Genomic DNA, 23,904 nt, shown 5'->3' with positions numbered 1-23,904 from the left:
GCTAGAATTAAAATGGCCTGCAAGGGCAGCCAGCCTGCTACTTACCTGTGAATCTATAAATGTATGTTTGCCTGTGTCTTAAGTGATAATTCAATAACATAATAAAAAAAAGTTTCAAATAATTCTTGTTTTACATGCCTTGGCAAAACGTCTTGTCTCTGTCACTAGAGACTTTTGAAAGTGGAACAGTTGCTGAGAAAAGAGAAATCAATCTCACACACCCTCAGGACTTGCTAACGTAGCAAGCTGATCAGCAGAAGCAGATTTATACACTTGAAGTTTGGCCCTCAGAGCTGTACTTTAGGTAGTTAGGGACGAGCACCATGTCAAATTTTCTGTAACAAAAAATGGTATTGCCAGAATAGAGGGAACTTCCTGTGGAATAGGTGCCTTCCTAGAATGAGACAACCCTAGACAATTTTGAGTTATAGTATAGGCATTCATGACTTTTGCTTTGCAGCTTCCCCCATACTTCCTCATGTAGAAAGGAGATGTGATCCTGGTTATCTCTTTATCTCCCTTCCCTAGAAAGCATGAGGTTAGGCACGTGAGTGTTAGAACTAACTAAGCACAGCACTCTTTTGGTAAGAAATAAAGACAGTATCACTGTCTTCTGTGTTTCATTTTTTCCGAATGCAGAAAGTGCAGGCAGAGCTAAAGTTTTAGACCAACCACAAAAAGTCCCAAAAATGCACATAGGCAAAGGGATTTGCAGATGCTTCTTTATAATGCCAAAGAAGGTCAAGGACATGATCCATTCTGGTTCACAGTGTTCTGACCCATTTCCATGTTTATAATAAATTTTGATGATTTACTTTGTGATTCTTTTAGCTGTCCAGGAGAGACTAGATGTGTTTTCGAAACATGCAAGAAGCCTATGTGTATATTAGTAGAGGAAAGTGACACTGAACACTCCTACATATCAAGGGAGACAACCATAATTATATATTCTGTGGTCTTCCATTTTGCCTTCCTTTAACACCAAGGATTTTTTCAAAGTATTTGTCAGTTGCTTCAGTTTATCTTCTCAGATTACATTTTCAAGTCTTCCCTTGTCTAGACTGTTGACTTCTGTTCACTCCCTCCTGGCACTGTCTGTGAATAAACAAGGAGATCTAACTTTAGCCATTTTACCTGGACCTCAGTAGCACAGTAGCCCTGAAAAAAATCCTTTTCTGTTCCACTGCAGGTTCCTGAGCTTAATCTGAAGAACTGGTTTCCACAGAATAAAGTTTATTCCACCCAAGAATCATTCTTCGTTTCCACAGAGTAAAGTTTTCTTCACCCAAGAATCATTCTTACTGGTACAAAGAGCACATCTGTAACCGGACTCTCTGACTAGTGAAAGGGCCGTTTTGCAAGCAGACAGTTTGAACACTGGTGCAAAGTTTTAATTATTTTTCTTCCTGAGATGCAGGCTTTTGAGGCTTGAATCTGTCAAGTAACTGGAGAATATCTGAGGGTTTTTTCCTCCCAGAAAAAAAAGTTGTTACTACCCTGTACTGAACTGCTGAGAAAGAACATATCTATAAGCCAGACACTCTGACCAGACTCACTGAATATTGAGAGGACTGATGTTAAGTTGTCAATCTCGCCTTCATTCTTGCTTGATGGGTTTGACTCGGCACTTTGCTAAGCTCGAGAGTCACTTTTACCAGCTCGAGGCAGCCCCATATCCCATGATGCAAGGCGGTAAGTACCCAGATCTCGTTTGCCGCTTCGCTGATGAGGTCCTCCTTTTACCAGCTCCTGGTAAGTGTTTTATATTAAACTGCTTTTAGCCCCTTTTCACTTTTAAACTTAATATCTTACATTTTTAGTTTATATTAAGCCCCTTTTTGACTAAAATTACCCTTCCTCCTTAATTTTTTTAGTCAGGCCTTCCTTTCCTCCCACACCCCCCCCCCCCCCGTCAGGGTGTGTGTGTGTGTGTGAGGTTTTACTTTTTTAACTATTTTTTAGTAGTTTGTTTGGGACTGTGTGGTTCTGTGTTTGTCCACTATGTCCAAAGAGCAGAGGGTCTCAGGCTTTAAGAAGTGTGACTCGTGCTGTCAGAAGATGTCTCTGACAGACGGTCACACTTCTTGTTTATACTGCCTGGGACCTCTCCACCTGCAGGACTCCTGTGCTATATGTCATTCCTTTAGCCAGAGAGTCCTGCAGGAGAGGAGAAACAAATTGATTTTAAGGGGACTCCTTAAACCGGAGGGCTCCCCGGCCAAATCGGCTCCGGGTAAGCCTTCTAAGTCTAAGGCCCAGGCTTCTGTTTCCAAACCTTCGGCCTTGGCTCCGACTTTGTCAGAGTCGAGATCGGCTCCGGCTGGAGCCGATCCGACATTGGCTAAATCTTCGGCACCGATGGCTATCGGTGCCGATACTTCTTTGGTCACTTTGGTGTCGGTTCCGAGTTCTGGCTCCGACCACCATGTGGCCCAGGCTTCGGGGTTGGCACCGACCGGCGCCGACACCACTACTTCGGTGCCTGCATCGGCTCCGGCTGGAGCCGATGCGTCTAGATCTTCTCTCGGAGCCGAAAAGTTATCAGCTCCGACTGGATCAGTAGCCTTGTCGGCTCCGATGGTTCCTTCGAGGAAGAGGTCCAGGTCTCCCTCGTTGGAGCCGATTCTGTCGGCTCTGGCCTCACCTCTTCTTTCGGAACGGAGCCATCGGAGCCGATCATCTAGGTCGTCCAGGTTATCGGACCATGATTTAGAGAGGGTGGTAAATAGATTACTAAAATCACAGGCACTGGCCCAGATGCTTCATAGTCCATCTCAACAGACAACTATTAGTCCACACCCTCTTCAAGTTCCTCCTTCGACTCTACCCCAGAGTTTGGAGCTGGAGTCTACGGGGATAGTTACTGCTATGGCTGAGGGGCAGATACCCCCCCTTCTGCACCCTTGGCATCTACTCTTATCTCCTCTTCGAGACCTTCCTTGGCGGGATTCGGTGGTCGGGCTTCCCTGGTCTCCTCCGAGGGGGTGAGTGGCATCGGACCCTTGTCCGACCCCGCTCTTCTCCTTGGAGCCTCGGCCTTGGTGAGCTCGGCTCCGACATCTGCCTCGGAGCCTTCCCTTTCGGTGGGCCCGGGAGTCCCGGGTTTCTTCGAATGGGTTCTCTCGGATCTCCTGGGAGGGGCCGAGGTGATGAAGAGTGTGCTGGCCACTGGGCTCAGTCAGCAGTCTATTCCCTTAGCTCCTCCCTCTACAGTGCCTGTCGAAATCTCTTCCATCTCTCTTGCTCCCGGACCTAGAGATCCACCGCCTCAGGTTCCCCACTGGGATTAACCCCCTCTTCCGAGGATTCTCCTGACCAGTCAGGAGATCCTCCGTGCAAGAGGACTTGTAAGAGGAAACACCTAGACTCCCCTGAGTCTATCACTTCAGATACCGACTTAGATGAGTCGGAGGGATCCCCAAGATCCCCCTCTGAGGATGTCTCCTTTTCAGACATCCTAGAACTCCTAAAACAGAGGGGAAACTGGCCCTCCACAAATCCCTCTAAGGATGAGTCGGTATACCTAGAGGCGTTTGGATCTCGACCCTCCACCTCCTGGGTGTCTCCGCCTTTCGACCCCCTTATGGAGGTTATTGCTCGAAAGGCTTGGGCTGCTCCTGACTCTGTAGAGCCAGTTCCTAGGAGGCCGTCTAAATTTATTACAGCCCCTTCTGAAAAGCAATTCCTTACGAAAGGTGTCCCTGTTGATGCCATGGTGGTGGCGGCTGCCACTAAGAAGGAACTTGCAGATCCTTCCGTACCAGTCCATCCTCCTAATAAGGATTCTCGGACCATGGATAGGTATGGCAAGCGGATGTTCTCCTCAGCGACCTTTGCCATGCGCTCGCTGAACTACTTATGTCACTTCACCAGACTCCAAAGGGACATCCTTAAGGAGCTAGGTGAAGTAGTGCAGGATCCTACGGCTGCAGGGGCTCAAGAGAAAATTGCTTCTCAGCTAGGAATCCTTAATTCTATAGCTAACTCCTCCATGCGACTAAAATCATATGCAGCAGATGGAGCGAGTAGAGCCGCGGGTACAGGAGTGGCTCTTAGACGTCAATCCTGGATGCGGCTCTGTAATTTTGCAGATCCCTTTAAGGCGTCCTTCACAAATTCTCCCTTTGATGGGTCAGCATTGTTTGGCCCTCAAGTGAAGGATACATTGACCAGGTGTGAGCAGGACGGCAAGACTCTTTCTGTCGTAGGGGTCCATTTTTCTACCCCCTCTAGACCTTACCCCAAAGGTCAGAAGGGTGGAAAAATGTGGTTCCGTAAATCCCAGGGAGTCACGCCGACGACGTGGTCAGTTTACCCCTAGAGGCAGAGGGGTAATAATAACAGACGCTCTAGAGGCAGAGGGGTCCACAAAACCAGGGAAGCAGAGAGCCTCTCTCTGACAAGCCCTTCCAGCATCCCTGAGATGTTGCCTGACTGTCCATCCTTGGAGGCAGTCGGGGGAAGACTATCGCTGTACCCAGAAGCCTGGCGTTCCCTCTCTCAAGACAGATGGGTACAGTCGATTATATCCGAGGGTTACAATATTCCTTTCGAGGAAAGTCCTTTCTCTCACAAAAATTCCCTTCCAGATGTACCACCCGGTCTAAGGGAAGCTGCAGAGTCAGAAGTATTAAAGCTTCTACGAAAAAGAGCCATTCAGCCAGTTACAACAGACCATTCAGAGCCCGGAATCTACTCAAGATTCTTTTTGGTCCCCAAAAAGACGGGAGACTGGAGACCAATATTGGATCTCAGCAGACTCAACAAGTCTGTGAGAAAGACAAGATTTCGAATGGTCACACTTCAATCAATTTTGCCCTTCCTAGAGAAGGACAACTGGATGTGCTCAATAGATCTTCAGGACGCGTACTATCACATAAAATTCACAGACGCTCCAGAAGATTTCTCTGCTTTCGGCTGGGGTCCAGTCATTTTCAATTCAGAGCCCTGCCCTTTGGTCTCACTACAGCCCCCAGAGTGTTCACCAAATGTATGGCAGTGGTCACGGCTCACTTGAGACGTCAAGGATTCCAGGTGTTTCCGTATCTCGACGACTGGCTCCTTTCAGCCACCACCAGGCATCAACTTCTTCAAGCCAGGGATTACACACTAAATCTCTGCACTCGATTAGGAATTTCGATCAACTTAAAAATCCTCCTTATTGCCCTGCCAGTCTATTACCTTCATAGGCAAACTTAAACACTGTTCGGATGTCAGCAACCCTCACAGACCAAAGAATCTCAGATAAACAAAGTCACGTGAGGATCATCCTTGCCAGCAAAAAGGTGCAAGCCAGAATGGTTCTGAAGGTGTTGGGACTCATGGCTGCGGCTATTACCCTTCTTCCCTGGCCCGCTTCTACATGCGCTGCTTCAATGGATGTTGTTCACTCAGTGGTCTTACCAACAACTTCCAATGCGTCACCAAATCCTGGTGACACAAATTTGCAAGAATCATCTTTCATGGTGGATTACTTCTACCCAGATTCACCAAGGCAGACCCTTTGTATCCCCGGTAGCCACTGTCACTACGGACGCCTCCCTGATCGGGTGGGGGGGGTCATTATCAGGGCAGGATGGTTCATGGGACGTGGCAACCGTTCAAATACCACCTGCACATAAATGTCCTAGAGATGAGAGCAGTGCTTTTAACGTTGCAAGCCCTCAACGACTTTCTTCCCTTGGGAACAATTGCAGTTCACACAGACAACATGTCTGTAGTATGGTATATCAACAAACAGGGCGGAACCAAGTCCTACCCCTTGTGTCGAGAAGCTCTCAGACTTTGGCAATGGGCGATCTCCTCTCATCGGTTTCTGGTAGCAACGCATATCCCTGGGAAAACCAACATTCTAGCAGACAGATTGAGCAGAGCTATTCTCATGCCTCACGAGTGGTCTCTCAAACAATCTATAGTGGAGAAGATTTTTCTAGAATGGTGCCGCCCATGTTGCGATCTTTTTGCTACTCCCCAAAACAGCAAATGCCCAGACTTCTTTTCTCTCTTCCCACTGCCAGGCCATCCCCCCAGAGATGCTCTAACCCAGGATTGGCCCCAGGGACTTCTTTATGCCTTTCCTCCTTTTCCGCTGATTCCACAAGTACTCCAGAAAGCCACCATTTTGAGAGCCAAAATGATTCTCATTGCTCCCTATTGGCCTCGACAAATTTGGTTCCCGTTCCTCCATCGTCACCTTTTGGTGCAGCCGTGGCATCTGGACCCAGTGCCAGACCTTCTGATTCACCAATCGGGTCAGCTGCACCGGTCTATCCCTTCTCTCAACCTCACAGCATGGTTGCTCCACTTCCTTCCTTAGCCAGGCTTCCTATGATCTCTAATCCCGTTAGGGATATCATAGTGGCTTCGTAAAATCCTCTACTAGAAGGATTTATACCAGCAAATGGAAACGCTTCTCTTGTTGGGCAAAAGCTAAAATATAGATCCTTTACTGCCCCTGTTCAAGCAGTTTTGGATTTCTTAGCGGAAATCTTTCACGCGGGCTCTTCATCTTCCACAGTCAAAGTTCAGTTGGCTGCTATCTCAAACTTTCATGTTGGGTTTGCAGATCACAACATTATGTCCCACAGGCTTTGTAGAGCCTTTCTCAAAGGAATCTTTCTCCTGAAACCTCCAGTCAGGAGTCCTCCTCCTCAATGGGACCTAAATCTAGTGCTGACATCCTTGATTCTTCCTCCCTTCGAGCCAGCTGTTTCATGTTCCCTGAAATTTCTTTCATGGAAAACACTCTTCCTTGTTGCTATTACCTCGGCAAGGAGAGTGTCTGAACTTCATGCTCTCTCTGTTCGTCCCCCTTATTTGATCTTCCACAAAGACAGGGTATCCTTGAGAACTAATCCAACCTTTTTGCCTAAGGTGGCCTCGAAAAATAATTTGAACCAGTCTATTGACCTCCCTGTATTTTTCCCTAATTACTCTAACAGATCGGAACAGAAATTACATTATCTTGATGTTCACCGCCAACTCAGGTATTATTTGGACAGAACAAAACAATTCAGGAAATCCGATCAGCTCTTTCTTTCTTATGCTGATAACAAGAAAGGCCTTCCTGTCTCCAAAGTGACCTTATCTAGATGGCTTTCTTCTGTCATCTCTGAAATCTATCAGCTCAGGGGAAAAAAGCTGTGCTCGAAACCTAAAGCGCATTCAACCAGAAGCTTAGCCACTTCCACAGCCTTTCAGGCTAGACTTCCATTAGACACTATTTGTGCAGCAGCCACTTGGGCCACTCCTCATACCTTTGTTTCTCATTACAAATTGGATTTGGCCTCCAGGGATGGAGCCAGTTTTGGCTCTACAGTTCTCAAGAGTCTGTTCCATTGAGCCACCCAGGATAGAGGTGCTAGGACGCGTCCCATCAAGCAAGAATGAAGGCGAGATTGACAACTTAACATTGAGAAGTTATGTACCTACCATAACGTTCCATGTTAGTTGTCTTCTCTCGCCTTCTTTCTTGCGACCCACCCTCCTGCCCCCTGGCCTGGACAGACCTTTTCTCCCTACATGGAAGAATGCTTCTTAAGACCAGACAGTTCTGGTCTGCCTAACCCATCCTTCAGGCTTTTCTGCCTTTCTTTCCTTTTGGGAAGTTTTTATGCTAGGTGTTATTGCCTATAGATAACAAACGAGATCTGGGTACTTACCGCCTTGCATCATGGGATATGGGGCTGCCTCGAGCTGGTAAAAGTGACTCTCGAGCTTAGCAAAGTGCCGAGTCGGAGCCGAGGATCAGCTTCGAACCCATCAAGCAAGAAAGAAGGCGAGAGAAGACAACTAACATGGAACGTTATGGTAGGTACATAACTTCTCATTTTGCAAGCAGCCAGTCTGAACACTGGTGCAAGATTTAATAGCTTTCTTTTTTTTCCTGAGATGCAAGATTTTGAAACCTGACTGTGCTAAGTAACTAGAGAATATCTGAGAGTGTCTCCCTCCCAGAAAAAAGGGTGTTCACTACATTGTGTTGAACAGCTGAGAAAAAGCAGTACTTCTTTGCAGTGTGCACATGGGGAGATCATTCTGTGAATGACACTTGCCTAACTGACCCAAATCCACTTTTCACTCACTGAGCATCAGCACTTCATATTGTGCCGTGTTAACTGCCATTTCCAAGGGTTCCCTAATAAGAATTTGCACGAAGTGGTGACTGACAGTGCAGTAGTCCCAAGTATCCCAAAACATATCACGCATCTTGATAATGCTGGGAAGGAACAAATTACCATTTAGATAATGGAGGTCTGCTTCCATAGCTTCCATAAGTGCTTTCCTAACCAAATCTTAGATCCATCTCAGTTCATTACTACAGCTGCTGTGTGAGAAAGGTATAGAGCCTATTTCCTTGGTGCTAGATCTCAAGGCTTTTGGTCCCCGTCAGACAAAATTCTTCAGATCAACATGCCCGAGTTAAGAGTAGTAAGGCTGGTGGTAGTATTTACTATTTTTCTAAAACTACCTTGGATTATGCCATGCTAGAAGTTTGAGACTGTATGGTTACCATCTAGTACCAAAATAAGTAAGAGGAGCAAGAATGTCTTCCTGTGCCAAGAGGCGTTACAGGCTTGGAAGCAGGTCTCTGGAGATATATCTTGTTCAGAGCATTTTCTGTTCCAGGAAATCCAGTTTGTAGGTGTATTTGTTAAGTAAGCAACCCATTCAGTACTTCAAGTGGTAGCAAAACCTTTGCAGCTTATATAGCTGACTTGAGAAACAAGACTAAAACGTGTTGGTTTGGTGACTTAAAAGATGAGTTAATAAAGGACAGGCTCGTGTGTGGTATTAATAATGCTGCTGTGAGAAAGATCTTGCTTCATGACAGTGATTTAACTCTGAGTAAAGCCATAGACATTTGTCAAATCCATGAAGTGACAGAAAAGCACACGTGTGCTTGCAAGTGACAAAGAGCATGGTTTCAGCAGGCTTCAGAGCAAACGTAGATAGCATGCAACACGTGGCAAACAGAAGTATGCCTAAGCACATGGCAGCCACAGCCCCTGCTGGCTCACCAGGGAAACCACATAGTTTTCCAGCAAGTTCTAAGACTAGTTCAATTAAAGAAGCATCCTCGGTGCAGTACAAGTGTGAATCAGCAAAACCCAAGTCTAGCTTTATTGTTAACTGTCACAATTGTGGTACAAATCATGAGTCTAAAAGAGGGAAATGCTTAGCATTCGGTCAGTAATGTCACAAGTATAAAAAAATGGAACCATTTCCAAAAGTTTTGGAAATCAACTAAACCTCACACAGTTGTAAAGAAAGGTCACACAAAAAAAGCAAGTTGATCAAGTAGAGCCGCAGCAGTCAACTTTCTGTGGTGTATCAGTGCTTGGTGAAAAAGCTGGTGCAGTGAATTTATTGACAAAGAGCGGTGTTCTGTACTGTCCAGATCAATGGTAGATCCACAGAGCTTAAAGTAGACACTGGTTCAAAGTGTAATATTATATCAGCAGATACATTTGCTAAAGTGAGAACTAATGAACAACTCAATGTGGCCAGCAGTGCAAAACTTGTTGCTTATAGAGGTGAATAAATCCAAACCGAGGGCTCAGTGATGTTTTCATGTTCTTTGGACAAGAACTTTTACAACTTGTTATTTTGTGTAGTCTGAAGACCAGTACAGTCTTTATTGGGTATCAGAGATAGTTTGAGACTGAATCTGCTTTGTTTTACCAAAGAAGTTCATCACATAAGTGCAACTCCTAGTTCTAATTTTTCTGAAGTCATTTTCTCAGAGTATGCTGATGTTTTCGATGACAAGTGGGGCAAATTTCCAGTTGTGTATTCCATGAAGTTAGACCCAGAGATCACTCCAGTAGTCGGGCTGGCAAGAAGAGTTCCGATAGCTATGCAGGATAAAGTCAAAGCTCAGTTGGATAAAATGGTACAGCAAGGTGTAATTTGTCCAGTTACAGAACCAATTGAATGGGTGTCGTCTATGGTAGCAGCTCACAAAAAGGCTCAGAGAAAATCAGAATATGTATTGACCCAAGAGATTTGAACAAAGCATTGAAGAGACCATATCATCCAATGCGGACAGTCAAAGAGGTCACAGCCCTAATACTGAATGCCACTGTTTTTTTCTGTCTTGGATGCAAAATGTTCATTTTGGCAAATTATGCTTGATCGCAAATCCTCATTACTATGTTTGGTACTCTGTTTGGCAGATACAAATTTCTAAGGATGCCATTTCGAATAAATCCTGCAAGTGAAGTCTTCCAGTGTGCAATGGAGCAATTTTTTTCTGGGTTATTCTTGTACCATAATAGTAGATGATTTATTGGTTTGAGGCAATGGTGAAGCAGAGCATGACAGAAACCTCAAGAAAGTTCTAGACAGAGCACATAAATAAACATGAAGCTCAATCCTCTGAAGTGCAAATTTGGACTTCCAGAAGTTACATATGTAGGTCATTTATTTACCAGTACTGGCTTGAGACCAGACCCAACCAAGCAAGCAGCTATTCTTGAGATGTCAGCACCAGTGTTCAAGCTCTGCAGCGTTTCCTAGGCATGGTCAACTATTTAGGCAAGTTAATACCAGACTTAAGTGAGTTGACACCACCTTTAAGTGAACTGACATGCAAAAATTTTCCTTAATCATGGTTAGAACAGCACCAGAAGGCATTTGAAGACCTTAAGCAGAAAACTGACACCCCACCTACATTAAGATACTATGATGTGAACAAACCAGTCACTCTTTCCTGTGGTGCTTCAAAATTTGGTCTTTGCGCAGTTATACTTCAAGGGGGCAGACCAGTAGCCTATGCATGTAGAACACTTACCCAAACTGAGATGCAGTATGCTCAAATTGAGAAAGAACTTTTGGCAATAGTATTTGCATGTTCCAAGTTTCATGATTATATTTATGGTCAAGCTATTCAGATTGAAACTAACCACCAACCTCTAGTTACTATTCTGAAAAAATCTATGTATTCTGCTCCAGCGAGATTACAAAGAATGATGCTTAAATTGCAAAAGTACAATTTCAAAATAGTCTATACAAAAGGCAAACTGCTCTATCTGGCTGATACCTTATCTAGATTGCCTAGAAATAAGACAGAACAGCTTGACGCAGAGAATTTTGACGTTGAGTGCATAATTTTTCTACCACTAGGCTTGAGGAGTTGAGAGATCACACAAAGATTGATCCAATTTTGCAAAAACTCAATCACTACATTAATGTTGGATGGCTGTCAAAGCAATCTAGTGTACCACCTGAAGTGCAAACCTATTTTCCTTACAGAGATGAAATGTTGATGGAAGATGGCATTATTTTCAAAGGTCCTAAAATTGTTATTCCTGCTTCTTTACAACAAGAATATATCCAGATTTTGCATCATGGTAACCCAGGTTTCGCATCCACAAAGAGAAGAGCGAGAGAATTAGTATTTTGGCATTCATTACTGAAAAACATTGATAAAGTACTTTCTTTTTGTTCAGTATGCAATAGTACTCGACTGCATTTGCAAAGAGAACCACTTCAGCTAAGTCCAGTTCCTGAACTACCTTGGTCAACAATAGCCACTGATATCTTCGAGTGGAACAATCAACACTATTTAGTATTGGTAGACTGTTATTCGAATTGGTTTGAGATTGATTTGCTACCTAACCTAACATCCACTGCTTTTATCACTAAGTTGAAACATCATTTCTCAGTCCATGGTAGTCCGCACAAAGTTATTTCTGACACTGGTACTCAATTTAGTAGTCAGTTGTTTCAGACATTTGCAAGAGAATGGGACTTTGTGCATGTTACTAACAGTCCTGAATATCCACAGTCAAATGGACTAGCTGAACGTGCAGTGCAGAGTGCAAAGCAATTACCTGAGAGGTCAAAACTTGACAATACCGATGTCTTTTTGAATTTGCTTAATCTCAGAAACATACCCTGTGACAATATGCTTGTCTCACCTGCTCAAATACTTCTTTCCAGGTAAACCAGAACTATAAAACCTGTTAGTTCCAGTTTACTGAGGCCTAAAGCTAAGAACAATAAAAACATCAAGACTCAATTATTCAAGATGCATTCTATCCAGAAGTCAGATTTCTTCATCCATTGAGGGAAGGAGAGACAGTGAGAATACAAACAGTGAAAGGTTTTGACCAGATTGGTCAAGTTACAGGTATATGTGCCGAGCCGAGATCCTACCTTATAGAATCAGAGGGTGTGGAGTACAGGAGAAATCGCAGACATCTTCTTCCTATACATCATCTCAGCATTGTTCCTGTGATACAGACTCTAGATCCAGAGTGAACCAAATGTTGTTCCCATCCCAGAGTGTGCTCCAACCTTGATTCCATTTCTGAAGATGTTCCAAAGACTTCCAAGGTTAAACATTTTGTAGAGACGGCTCCAGTTGCTAAACTCAGTTCCCAGTTTTATGTCACATGATATGCTCGAGTATCCAGGCCCAGTGTGAAATATGCAGCAACATGGACTTAACTGTGTATACATGTACCTAGTCTTGTATAAATGCATGACAAAGAACTGCCTGTGATATCTGTATGCCGAATAGATTCATAACGTTTCATTATCTGTTTCTTAAAGAAGGAAGATGTAGATCAGAGTGTATGACAGAATGTACTGTGTCTTTAAGAAGCATGTCAAAGGCTGAGTGTGAACGTATATATACCAGGCATGTGCTATTCCTAGTGCCATTTTGAGAGTGCAGCCAGAGAGTGAGCATGCATGATTGCAGTAGTTAGTTTGTATATAAGTTACTTAAGTTACAGTCAGTAAATTTTTATTGTGATGTGTTTGTATATAATAAAGCTGCTTGAAGAGAACCCACGAAGACTCTATTATTGTGTACAAAGTAGGAAAGCGACACTCTCCTTTCATAAATCTGGCAACCCTGTTGGGGCTGTAATGGACAGGCTATCTCTGTGCCTTTCTCCCATTTTCAGAATTACAGCACTCTTCTAACAAAGAGTCCCTGACAAAGTCAGACGTAGTCACTCTGCTGACTTAGCAATATTTGTTAATTATGAACAAAAGTAAAATCCTGCATTACAATAAAAGTTCTGTATACTTCTTTGTCTGCTGAATGGATCCATTTTCATCTCCAAGATTCCCTTTTTATCTGATGGCATTATAAAAATTCAAAGGGAGACAAAAATAATATTTTACAAATATATTACGTAAAGAATTAACAGACACTATTCTGAAAGACCTATTACATATTCACAACAACAGTGGTATTATATATACCCACTCATGGGACCTCAGTCTCTTTTGCAAAATTATCAGAACATGCAGGAAGGGTAGGTATGCATCATAGGTTCATAGGTAGGTACTAGGCTATCGGCCTTGGGGCCTATATAAGCCTAGCCAAAAAGGTTCCCTTGCTTTCGCCACCCAAGAAAATTATTTTCCTGTGCCCCTGTCAAGCAATGCCGTAGAAATGATCCCCGGGGTGAATTTTTTATTTCCCATCCAGTCGTCAAGGTTTTTCTTAAAGAGGGACAATGAGGAGCTTTACTTGACATGAATGGGTATTTTGTTCCACAGTATGGGAAGTCTCTGGGGCAGGAATCTATCCCTCCAGCATGTTCTGTTTATTGTGGGGACAAGGTTTAGGTCCCTGGAGCGTGTGGTTTGGGGAGATTGGGATTTCTTTAAGTGTAGCATGTCCAACAGCTCTAGGTTTGACATAGCTTTGTATGTTAGGCAGAGATCGCCTCTGAGTAGGCGATATGCGACGGAGTAGAGCGGGAGTCTTTTTTAGACAGTCAGCGTATGGCATCTGTTTGAGGCCAGTAATCCTCTTAGTGAGGTATTTCTGTGGCCTTTCCAATTGTTGTAGGTGCCTTATGAGATACATGCCAAATGGGCCATTGTACTCTATGATAGGTCTGATGAGGGATGAGTGGCATACCTTTCAACTGTCCCGAATTACTTGTTTTTTACCGAGTTTTGGGGTCCAAAAATTAGGTGCTACGATTCCCGAGTGGCACCCCTTCATTTTCGATTTATTCGCACTTTGTTTTTTATTTTTTTAATTTTCGTGCTTCGTGAGCTGACGTCATCACGTGCGGGATGACCTCAGCTCCACCAGCCTGTCAGACTTGCTCGCACTCGTACATAGCATGTATTTCCGGCTCTAGTTCAAATGCATTTGAAACAGAGCCGGAAAGGATTTACTAGATCTATTTATTTTAGAAGACGCTCAACTCGCTCAAGGGACTGGATTTATTTATTTATTTTAGAAAAAACAGATGCTCGCTGGAGTTTCAGAAGAAGATGCTCGCTGGTTTTCTAGATAGATTTAGAGGTAAGGGGGGCGACGTGTGTGTGTGTGTGTGTGTGTGAGTGTGTGTGTAAAACTGGATACCATCATTTCAAAGTATCTCACCTGATGTTTCCATTCTGATATTGGCATAAGCTGTATCCCCGAGTCTTTTCCTAATAGTAATCCCTACAATGAATTTGTCATGTAATTTGTTCAGCTCAAGCCAAAAGTTTTTCATTTTCCTACAGGCAAAGCTGCCAAATAACTGCAGATGGCAGATGGCTGTCTACCTTACAGCCACATTTTAAGGATCTAATTTATAGTACACTAAAACTTTAAAGCCTGAAACAATGAAAGAACAGATGAATTCAAGCTAAGTTTCCTATATATTGTCTCTCCTTTTTTTAAGTATGCTTGCCTAAAGCCATAAATTGACTTGTTAATCAAACGTAAATTTATGAAATCAGCAAATATATATTTGGAAAGACCATCTACTTCAATGTTTCCTTAGTATACGATGCTAATTAAAATGTAGGATGGTTCGACCAGAAGCTGCTTGGTTAATCTAATCAAATGCGTTTTATTCTTCCCACATTGTTACTGTGCCTGGAAGCATTAAAACTCGACTGTGATAGTGGATAAAAAGCAGACAGTTACACAAGTGAGATAAGCATGTATCTTTGCATGTCAGTATTTCTTTCTACTATTAACTATTTCTCAGTAATAAACTGTTTTTTCCACAGCAGGCAGACACACACTTGATGGTAGTGAGGATTTAAATGCAGTGAGTTACAAGTGTAAGGCTGGTACCCTTGACTTTACTAGTAGCAACGTCTCCTAATGACACAGAAATGAGGATTCAGTCTGGAAAAAAAAGGAAAAATGGAAAGCTAATGAGCAATCTCAGTTTATTGAACGTGGACATTGGAGGTCTTTGCTATGCACCAGCTTTCTACAGTGCAAAATATTTATTAGAATCTAGTTTTCTGTAGTGCTCTGTTAGTAACCTACTTGGTTTGGACCACTGGGATATATCTCTACACCTACTGTGGAACTAAAAGATTTGTTGGCTTGTTTTGGCTAGATAATATTTGCTATTCTAACTCAAACTTAATTTGAACTTGTACTCCATAAAACAAGCTGATTTTTTAGACAAGGTATATATACATGTTGAAGTAGTGAATATGGTAACAGATAAAAACAACTGGAATTTGGATCTTTAGAAAAGGGAAGGAGCAAACTACATAGAAAAAAATGGAAATTGTGGAAACAGTATATGCAGAGCAGGAACGAGGTTTAAGAGGCAGGATTTGAATGAGCTATATAATGCTTAACTGACAGTGACTGGAAGGTTTATAAATGATTTATAATGTTTACAACTACAGTTGTTTTAATAGTATCTGTGATGTAAACTTTGTCCAACTAAAAGTGATATAATTTTATGTGTTTTTCATTTATATAAATGTAAGATTGCCTTTGTGAAAAGTTTATAAAGATGTTGGGGGGGGAATATATATATATATATATATATATATATATATATATATATATATATATATATATATATATACATGTTTGAATATATCTCTTCATTATTATCACTGCTAACACTGCCTTTGCCTATGGCTTACACTACTGTCATTCTATTTATAGTGTGGCTGTGGAAGTAGACTTTTATGATGGAAATGTTCTGAATTGGGCAATTTTGTCATTGTTGGTTCATGCATTTTGTTTCATTGCCTACAGTACAGCCTACTGGAAAAATGTTAAAACGATAAATTTAAAATGTGCTCTCTCTAACAAGTGTGTTGTTTTATACAACGAATATAATTTAATGAAGTCAGGAAGGTGTATCAAAGAAAAGAACACATGTATGTTTCTTGTTTTGTGTGCAAGGGGCCAGTGATTTGAAAACAGCCCAAAGGTAATCTTTATCCACCACTGACCAGATGCATTTTCTTTGGATGTGGTGTGGGTTTCAATGAATGTGAGTTTCAAGAGCAGAGTAGTTTTAATGCCAAGTCTATTTTCATTGTGAGACAGTATTGCTTTGTTTACCAGATGTCTTAGTGTTTGTGCATTGTTGTGCTGTAAAATGTAAAAGTAAAATCCAAATAATCATTGTACAAGTAAAGCAGTATGAACACTAGTGTTTATGGTAAATGGGGTGAAATAGCCAGCTAATGGGACATTGGATGACTGCAGGGGGACTCTGGTGCCATATTTTGGTTCTGTTTTTCAGTTTGTTTGAAAGTTGGGATCCCACAATTCCATCAGAGTGGGTGGAGTTACGCAATTATGTATGCAAATTAGATGTTAATCAGCGTACAGATTTGTACCTATTTTTCATGGGCCTTGTCCAGATTTTTGATGTTTCCAGGTTAAGAGGTATGATGAGTGGAGAGGAACAATGACCTCCTTTTTTCTAGAGGAGAACCCTTTTGTGGTGAGGTGTGCCACATAAAAGGATTTCCTGACTACTGTGGCGATGTGGTTATCAAAGGAGAGACCACTGTCCACCTGTGTCCCAAGGTCTCATCACACTTTCAGTGTTTAGTGAGCTACCACCTATGTGGTAGTTCATGGGTACCGAGTTTTTCCCAATGGGGATAACAGTGCACTTCTTGGCATTGAGCTTGAGGCCATGACTTTGACACAAAGAATCTGTCTCTGTGAGTCCCTTTTATAGAATGTCTACATCATTAGGTGATTCTATTATGGCTCCCAGTTTGCAGTCATCTGCGAACTTTGTTAGCCAAAGACCTTCTGTGTTGACCTGCACTTCAGAGAAGTAGATGCCGAACAGGAGAGGACCCAGGACCGAATCCTGTGGTACTCTACTTGTCATTGGTCTGAAGTCGGGCTTGGAGTTGGCTACTTTTACTGTGTGGGTTCTGTCAGTGAGCCAGTTGGCCACCCATCTTGTGACATAGGGATTTATGCCCAGTTTAGTGAGTTTATCTATAATTCCAGAGTGGGGGATGGTATTGAAAGCTTTGGCGAGGTCAAGATAGGCTGTGTGCACTACCTTGCCCTCATCTACAGCTCTAGTGACTGCTTCAAAGAAGTCCCTCAGGTTTAGTAGACATGATCTACCTTTTACAAACCCAAACTGAGTGGGGTCCAGGGTTTGGAGGTTACCTATGTCTTTGTTTATAAGCTCCAAGATGGTACATTCCATGGCCTTGCAGACCAGGCTCATCAGGCTAATGGGGCGGTAGTTTCCAGGGTCTGTGGTGGCACCCCCTTTGTGGAGTGGGATAACCGTCGCTGTGAACCATTCAGTAGGCACATAGCCTGAGGTGAGGCTATGATTGAACACGGTACTTAGGTGGGGTGCCAGTTTGGAAATGGATATGTATCCAGTCGGACCATCCCGGTCAACAAATGTAAAATAAAATAAAATAAAAATAATTTGTGCAGTACGCAGCCTGAGATGTTGTCTGTTCCCATGGATGCTGTGTTCTTGGCTTTGGAGAGTGCTGTCTTTACTTTTTCATCCCTGACTACAGGGGCTTTGCATTCTTCCGTTATTAAGATGGGCCCTTTGGAGGGTGAGAGGGTGATAAGGTTAGCACTGAACCTATCTGCCAGGATGTTGGCAATATCGGTTGGTTCTGTATATTTAGTGCCATTGTGCTGTAGCTCAAAGCAGATTTGAGTCTTCCCATTGAGATTCTTGACACAGCTGTAGAATGCTTTGTGGTGGTCTTTGGAATCAGTGGTGATTTTATTAAAATAACTGACTTTGGAGGATTTTATGAGCAATCTCAGCTTCTTGCTGAGGCTGACCAGAGAGTTCATCCAATCTTGGGATTTTACTCTTTTTTGCAACAGCTTCTTCCTTCAGTTGTAGAGTTTGTTTATGGCAGGGGGCCACCAGATTGCTTCTATTGGAGATGGCACGAGCCATGCACTCGTGTAAGTGCTTATACAGTGCATTTGTGTAAGATTCAGCAGTTGTACCTCTATTTTCCATCTGCATGGGTGTCGTGAAGTTTGCCACTTCTGTCTTAAGAAGCATGAAGTTGGCTTTGGAGTAGTTTTTGATGGTGGTTTCCTTAATGGGGGTGAGGGTGGGATATGGATGTCTAGGGTGATTAGCTTGTGGTCGGATCTGACCAGCGAGGAGTTGACCTCTGGCATGGAACACTGGTTACCCATACTGGTAATGACCAGGTCCAGGATATTGCTGCCCCTGGTGGGGGTATGGACAAGCTGATCCAAGGCATTGGAATTTATGAATTCCAGAAAACGTTGAGCAAATGAGTTGGTACATGAGTAGTTTTCCCAGTTAATGGTGGGGTAGTTGAAATCGCCCATACTTAAGGTACTGGGTTGTACCTTAATATTTTCCAGTATCTTAAGAAATGAAAAGTGGGAATCCTGGGGTATGGTGGGAGATCTGTAACAAGCTATAACCTGGATTGTCTTGCCCAATGTTAGTTGTACTTGGATAATTTTGGATGCATTTTGTTGAGCAACTAGCCTGGAGGTGTGGATATCCTTAATGAATATGGACATGCCATCACAGAGAATACAACTACTTTGGAACCCACTCCACATAAAGCAGAGTACTTATCTTTCTCTATTCATATGTAATTTGGATGAATAGTTGGGTAACTGCTGATTCACCCTAGGTTTAGCATCATAGGCCCACGTGGATGGGGAAATAGGTAATTATTCCAGCATGTACTTGTTTGCCCTGTTTTTGGATCGTACCTCTCAACTATCCAGATTTTCACAAAATGTCTACATTTTTGCTTCTTATTTTTGGTCTGTTCCTCATAAAATTTGTGTTTTTTATAGCAAATCATTGAGGATCACTGTTACTTAACAATGACAGACATTTGAATTTCAGACTTGATATCCTTTAGAAAAAGTATGCTAATGCAAAATCTGTTATTCTGGCAACTTTCTAAATTTATAAGAGCGATATTTAAATTCAGTCCCTGATTTTGGGTCTTTGGACCCCCCATTATAATTCACTTTAACCAGATTTCTTGCACTTAGGAATGGAGAGGTATACTTTGGATATTTGTTTTACAAAATATAAGGGCTAATAATTTAATGGAAATTCAAGGCTAGGCTTCTTAATATCATCACTGATCAATATCCCAGTAAGTACCTATGAGTATATGAACCTTCCTTGCTAAACAGAAACATTTTGCTTTGAAAGGTTATTATTAAATGCTTATCCTTTTCTGCCTTCTTTTAATAAGTGTCGACTTAGCTTATTTATTTGGTTTCCAAACCGATCATGGTCAGATATGGCCCTAGGCAAGGTAATGGATTGGGGGCCCCAAGAGACACCCTGCAGCCATTCCAGTGTCCCATTACTTGTCAATTTCTCCACAGTTACCATATACACTGTTCAGATCTGTCAGTGTGCATACTATTTGCTTCTTTACTTCTGCTATCATTAAAGATGTTTGAATTCAATGTAAAACTTTTATTTTAAATGTTATAGCACAAACACTCTTAGCCATTTGCTGAACAAAACAATACAGTCTCAAAACGAAAACAAACAGTGTGAACAGTAAACTTTTCTGCCCTTGAAACTCACATTCATCAAAATGGCATTGAACCCACGTTCAAAGAAAATTCATGTAGCCAGGGTTGGATTAATTTAACCTTTGGGCTGTTTTTAAACCACAGGCACCTTGCATACATGCTTGTGTTCTTTGATTTACCTTCCTGATTATGTTAAATTGTATTCCTTGTATAATACAGTACCACTTGTAGTTTTGAACTTTTTTCCAGTAAGCAGTAAAACAAAACATATGACCCAATGATGACAAAACTACCCATTTCAGAACATTTCAACTGTAAAGGCCACTCAGACTTCTGTCAATACAGTCCACCAATATTAGTCAATATGCACAATCTCTGCAGAAGTAAAAGTCATCTGAATGATTCTACATTAAAGAGATCTGCAGCCAATGAGGAGGTTTTTGCTGGTAAACTACATTTTAGTGTTTCATCTACAAATTCAGTGCCTGCTGCCCTTGAAGAGTAAATCGCCCATGTTACATTAAAAAATGGTAATCTGGTAATATTGCAATAGGGAATGACTGGTGAACCCACAACAGGTTCATAGATACTAATCATCTCATCCAAGGGGAGACACACCTGGGAGTGCAGCACCTCTACCCCCATTAAAGTGCACTGTAATATCAGCAGTCCGTCTACATGATGTGGGAGTAGAACACACATCTTCTGCACCAAAGCCAAGTATGCAACCTGTTGAGCTACTAACACTGCTTTCAAGTTTTACAGTACAAATACTGATGGTGGCCATTTGGCAAACAAAATAACTGCACATTGAAAACAGACTTGGCATGAGCAACAGTAAACCTCTTTTCCCTTGATATTCACAATTCCTTGTAAATGAACTGAAACTCACACTTCCTTGAAAATGCACCCTGATGACAGTCTGGTCATTGGTGTAGAGCATTCAGGCTCATCTCTCTTAATTAAGGTAAAGGGTTTGAGCCTCAGCAAGTTAAATAACCTACCTGCGATCCCTAATTAGGGTATTTTACACACATGCACACACACACACGCACACACACACACACACACACACACACACACACACACACACACACACACACACACACACACACACATAGAGTTCCAATGTTTAAATCTGCATTGTTGGGCATGCTTCATACTAAAGATGCATACACAGGTGTAGAATGTGTCTTAAAGAAGAAATTAAATTATGTGGGAGCCCCCGGCCAACCCCAGCCTTCCCCTCACCTCCAAGCGAGTGGTCTCTGGGCAGCTGCCTAGTTTGCTTAGTGCTGGATTTGTCTCTGTTTCCGAGTTCACTTCTGCTGAAACAATCTTTCTGTAGTCAGAACAAAGACTTTCATTTTCTTACAGAATTATATGGCTCTTTCCTTCCACAAGGATTTAATTGTTATGATAAAATGTATCTGTCCACTGTTTGTGGCAGCAGCTGCTTGTGATTTGATGCACTTATCCTTGAAGCCCCTTTATCTAGTGACAGTAACATCTGCAGTTAGAATTCCCTATATCAGGTATTGTCCACATTGGAGCCTTTCATTACTTTCTGTATGGCTTGGGTAACTGTAAGAACTATTTTATGTTTTATGTATTAGCGGCCAAGGTTCATTTAGTGACCCAGATGATAGAGAGATGGCCTGGGAATGAGCAGAATGACGAGACTTTCTGTCTGCTCACCTCACCTGATGAGGTGGGCAGGGATGGCTGTCTTGGGGGGATGAATACCATTAATGGTCTCAGGCAAAGGCTTAAGACCTAGCAAAAACATGTTTCCTGGGTAGCAGCATTTTACATGATTTAGGCTGCTTTCTTTTCATTCTAAGCCCATTGCACGCCAATCCTCTCAAGTGCTGACTGGACAGATAGTGGGAGAGTGGGATATAAAGTTAAGAATGTACATAAATAAAATCTTTGCTCCCCCCAACACATATAGTTAAATGAAAACTGTGTTTTCTCCTTTAAGAGAGAGTGATTAAATCCACAGTTGAGGATCTGTGTTCAAAAACTTAATCTTAGGCTCTCCTGTGATATAGCTTCAGTTTTAAATTTAAATCAAGTAATTATTTCCCAGAACTTTAGTCCACCTAGGAAAGTGAAAGCCAAAAGCTACTTTACATGGATTCTGTAGATAGTGCAAGATTATATTGAGAGGACTAAGGCAGTTCAAAATTATTTGCAGTTTTTCATGGTATTTTTGAAAGGCTTGGATCAAAAAACACAATATTTTGGTATATAGAAATATGGTTAGCCTTTATCTGGGGCAGCTAAGGCTTCCATTGCCAGGGTTGTGACTACCTCCGAGATAGCTCTGCAGTTGCAAAATGTTTCAGTCTACACATTCATAAAACTGGGTAAGATTTCTAGAACAAGAGCTTTTTTTACAATAGCTAGGCTACAGAGTATTTTGCCCCGAGTATTGAAGGATTCCTTCTGAATATTTTCCATCCTCCATCTAATTCTTTTTTACTTGGGACTCTAACCCATAGTGTAGATTGGCTGCAAGAGACTTCCCAAAGACAGGAAAAGTAAATTGATGTGTTTACCATTACTCTAGATCCTTATGGTTGTTTCTTGCAACAGATTCATACTATTCCATACACACCTGACCAAGTGCTTCTTTAGCTCTTTGAAAAAATGTATAATGTTTGTTGTATTATGTTGCAGGCATGTCACAGTCATATCCACAAAAGCATAAGGTGTGTTTAGGTAGTTGAGATTGTAGAAGGTGAGGGCAAAAAAGTCTTGAATGTACATTTTAGAACTGGCACTGGAAGCATGATGCTATCAAGGCTGTACTATCCGGAACTTTTGAAAAATGTAATGTAAGTGACAGATGCCTTTGGTGATGATATGTTTCATACCAGGCCCATGATATCTGAAGATTCAACATTGTGGTGAGTGCCTCACACAGACTTTCTTTATCAAACACAGCCTGGCATCTCTGTCACCTAGTGGTATAATGGTATTTGTCCTATTTGCATGTAGAAGTACTGACTGTTAAGTTTTAAAGCTTGTGTGTAATTTGTAAACTGGGTTGTCACACCAAGTTTATGACTTGTTTTAAACAGTTGATGTTGAAGCTTCTGGTCATTTAATGATAAAATATATAGGTGTTGAATAGGAGAGAACCATCACAGACTTCAAAACAAATTAAAAATAAGTCGACCAGTTGCTGAGAATAGGTGTATGCCACACTGAAATCATTGCAAGAGTCTGTCTTTTATGTCTTCATATTCTTGCCAAATGAGGTTGAGAGTAAAGCGGTCTTGTAACATATGTTGAACACGTCAGTTCTGAGTATTTTGTTGTAACATATGTGACACACAGCTGCAGTATGGATGCCCATTAAATGCTAAAAGGCAAAAAATGTAATGGCCATAGTGGAATTAGCATGATAAATTCCACTTTCTCACTGATGTTCATTTAAGGGATCAGTAATTATACGGCTTTGAAGAATGTGTTTATATAGATAAATATGTATATCTGAAGAAGCTATATGATTAATACCTAGGCTATGCTTCTGTTTTCTTCACAGTCTGAATCCCCCTGTTCTACCTTTATTCAGTATGTCTGAAATAAAGTCATCAGCTGATGGATTCTTTAAGGTGGAGCCATCAGATAAATCAAATGGCTACTTTCTAGCTGTCCTAACAAGAGAGGTAGGTATTTTGCTACATACACACTTATACACTCTGTAGCCTTGTTAGATATGTTTGTATTAAGGTTTTGATTGACTAGGTGATCAGAAGTTTCAGGTAGTGCAAACAGCCGTGCAGTTCATTTCCAAAGGATGATCTGGAAATAAAAAAAATCATACTGAATGCTGGGTTGACAGAGCTTTATTTAAATTTATGTATGCACTGCTGGTCACTTGCATACATTAGTGTAGTCAAACTTCAGCAGGCAAGTTAACTTTAAAATGATTAAACCTCCTATGACAGTTTCTTCTACTTTAGTGGAAGAGGTGAGCTTTAATGTGTTCATTATGCTTGGGTCTCTGGCTGAGGCTGGGGTGCCTGCTTTGACAAATGTAGATGCAGGATTTTTAACATTAAGCAAATGTTGGTACAGAACTTCTGGACATAGTGATATATATACCACCCAGAGGTGATGTGCCCAGGCCA

General features: G+C 41.9%; 1 protein-coding gene across 1 annotated transcript in view; it reads left to right on the top strand.

Annotated features, from left to right (window-relative positions):
• NSUN7 (NOP2/Sun RNA methyltransferase family member 7) overlaps positions 1-23,904 on the top strand; it is a 1,092,683-nt gene that overhangs the window by 1,052,602 nt on the left and 16,177 nt on the right. Inside the window, exon 11 of the mRNA XM_044061490.1 lies at positions 23,316-23,439. Coding sequence (XP_043917425.1) covers positions 23,316-23,439 — 124 coding nt within the window. The remainder of the gene's footprint in view (positions 1-23,315; positions 23,440-23,904) is intronic.

Source organism: Protopterus annectens, chromosome 2.part0, assembly GCF_019279795.1.
Source record: "Protopterus annectens isolate FY-2018-M chromosome 2.part0, PAN1.0, whole genome shotgun sequence".
Classification (NCBI taxonomy): domain Eukaryota; kingdom Metazoa; phylum Chordata; order Ceratodontiformes; family Protopteridae; genus Protopterus; species Protopterus annectens.
Note: the sequence above shows the minus strand (reverse complement) of the source record. Positions and strands in the feature narration are given on the sequence as shown.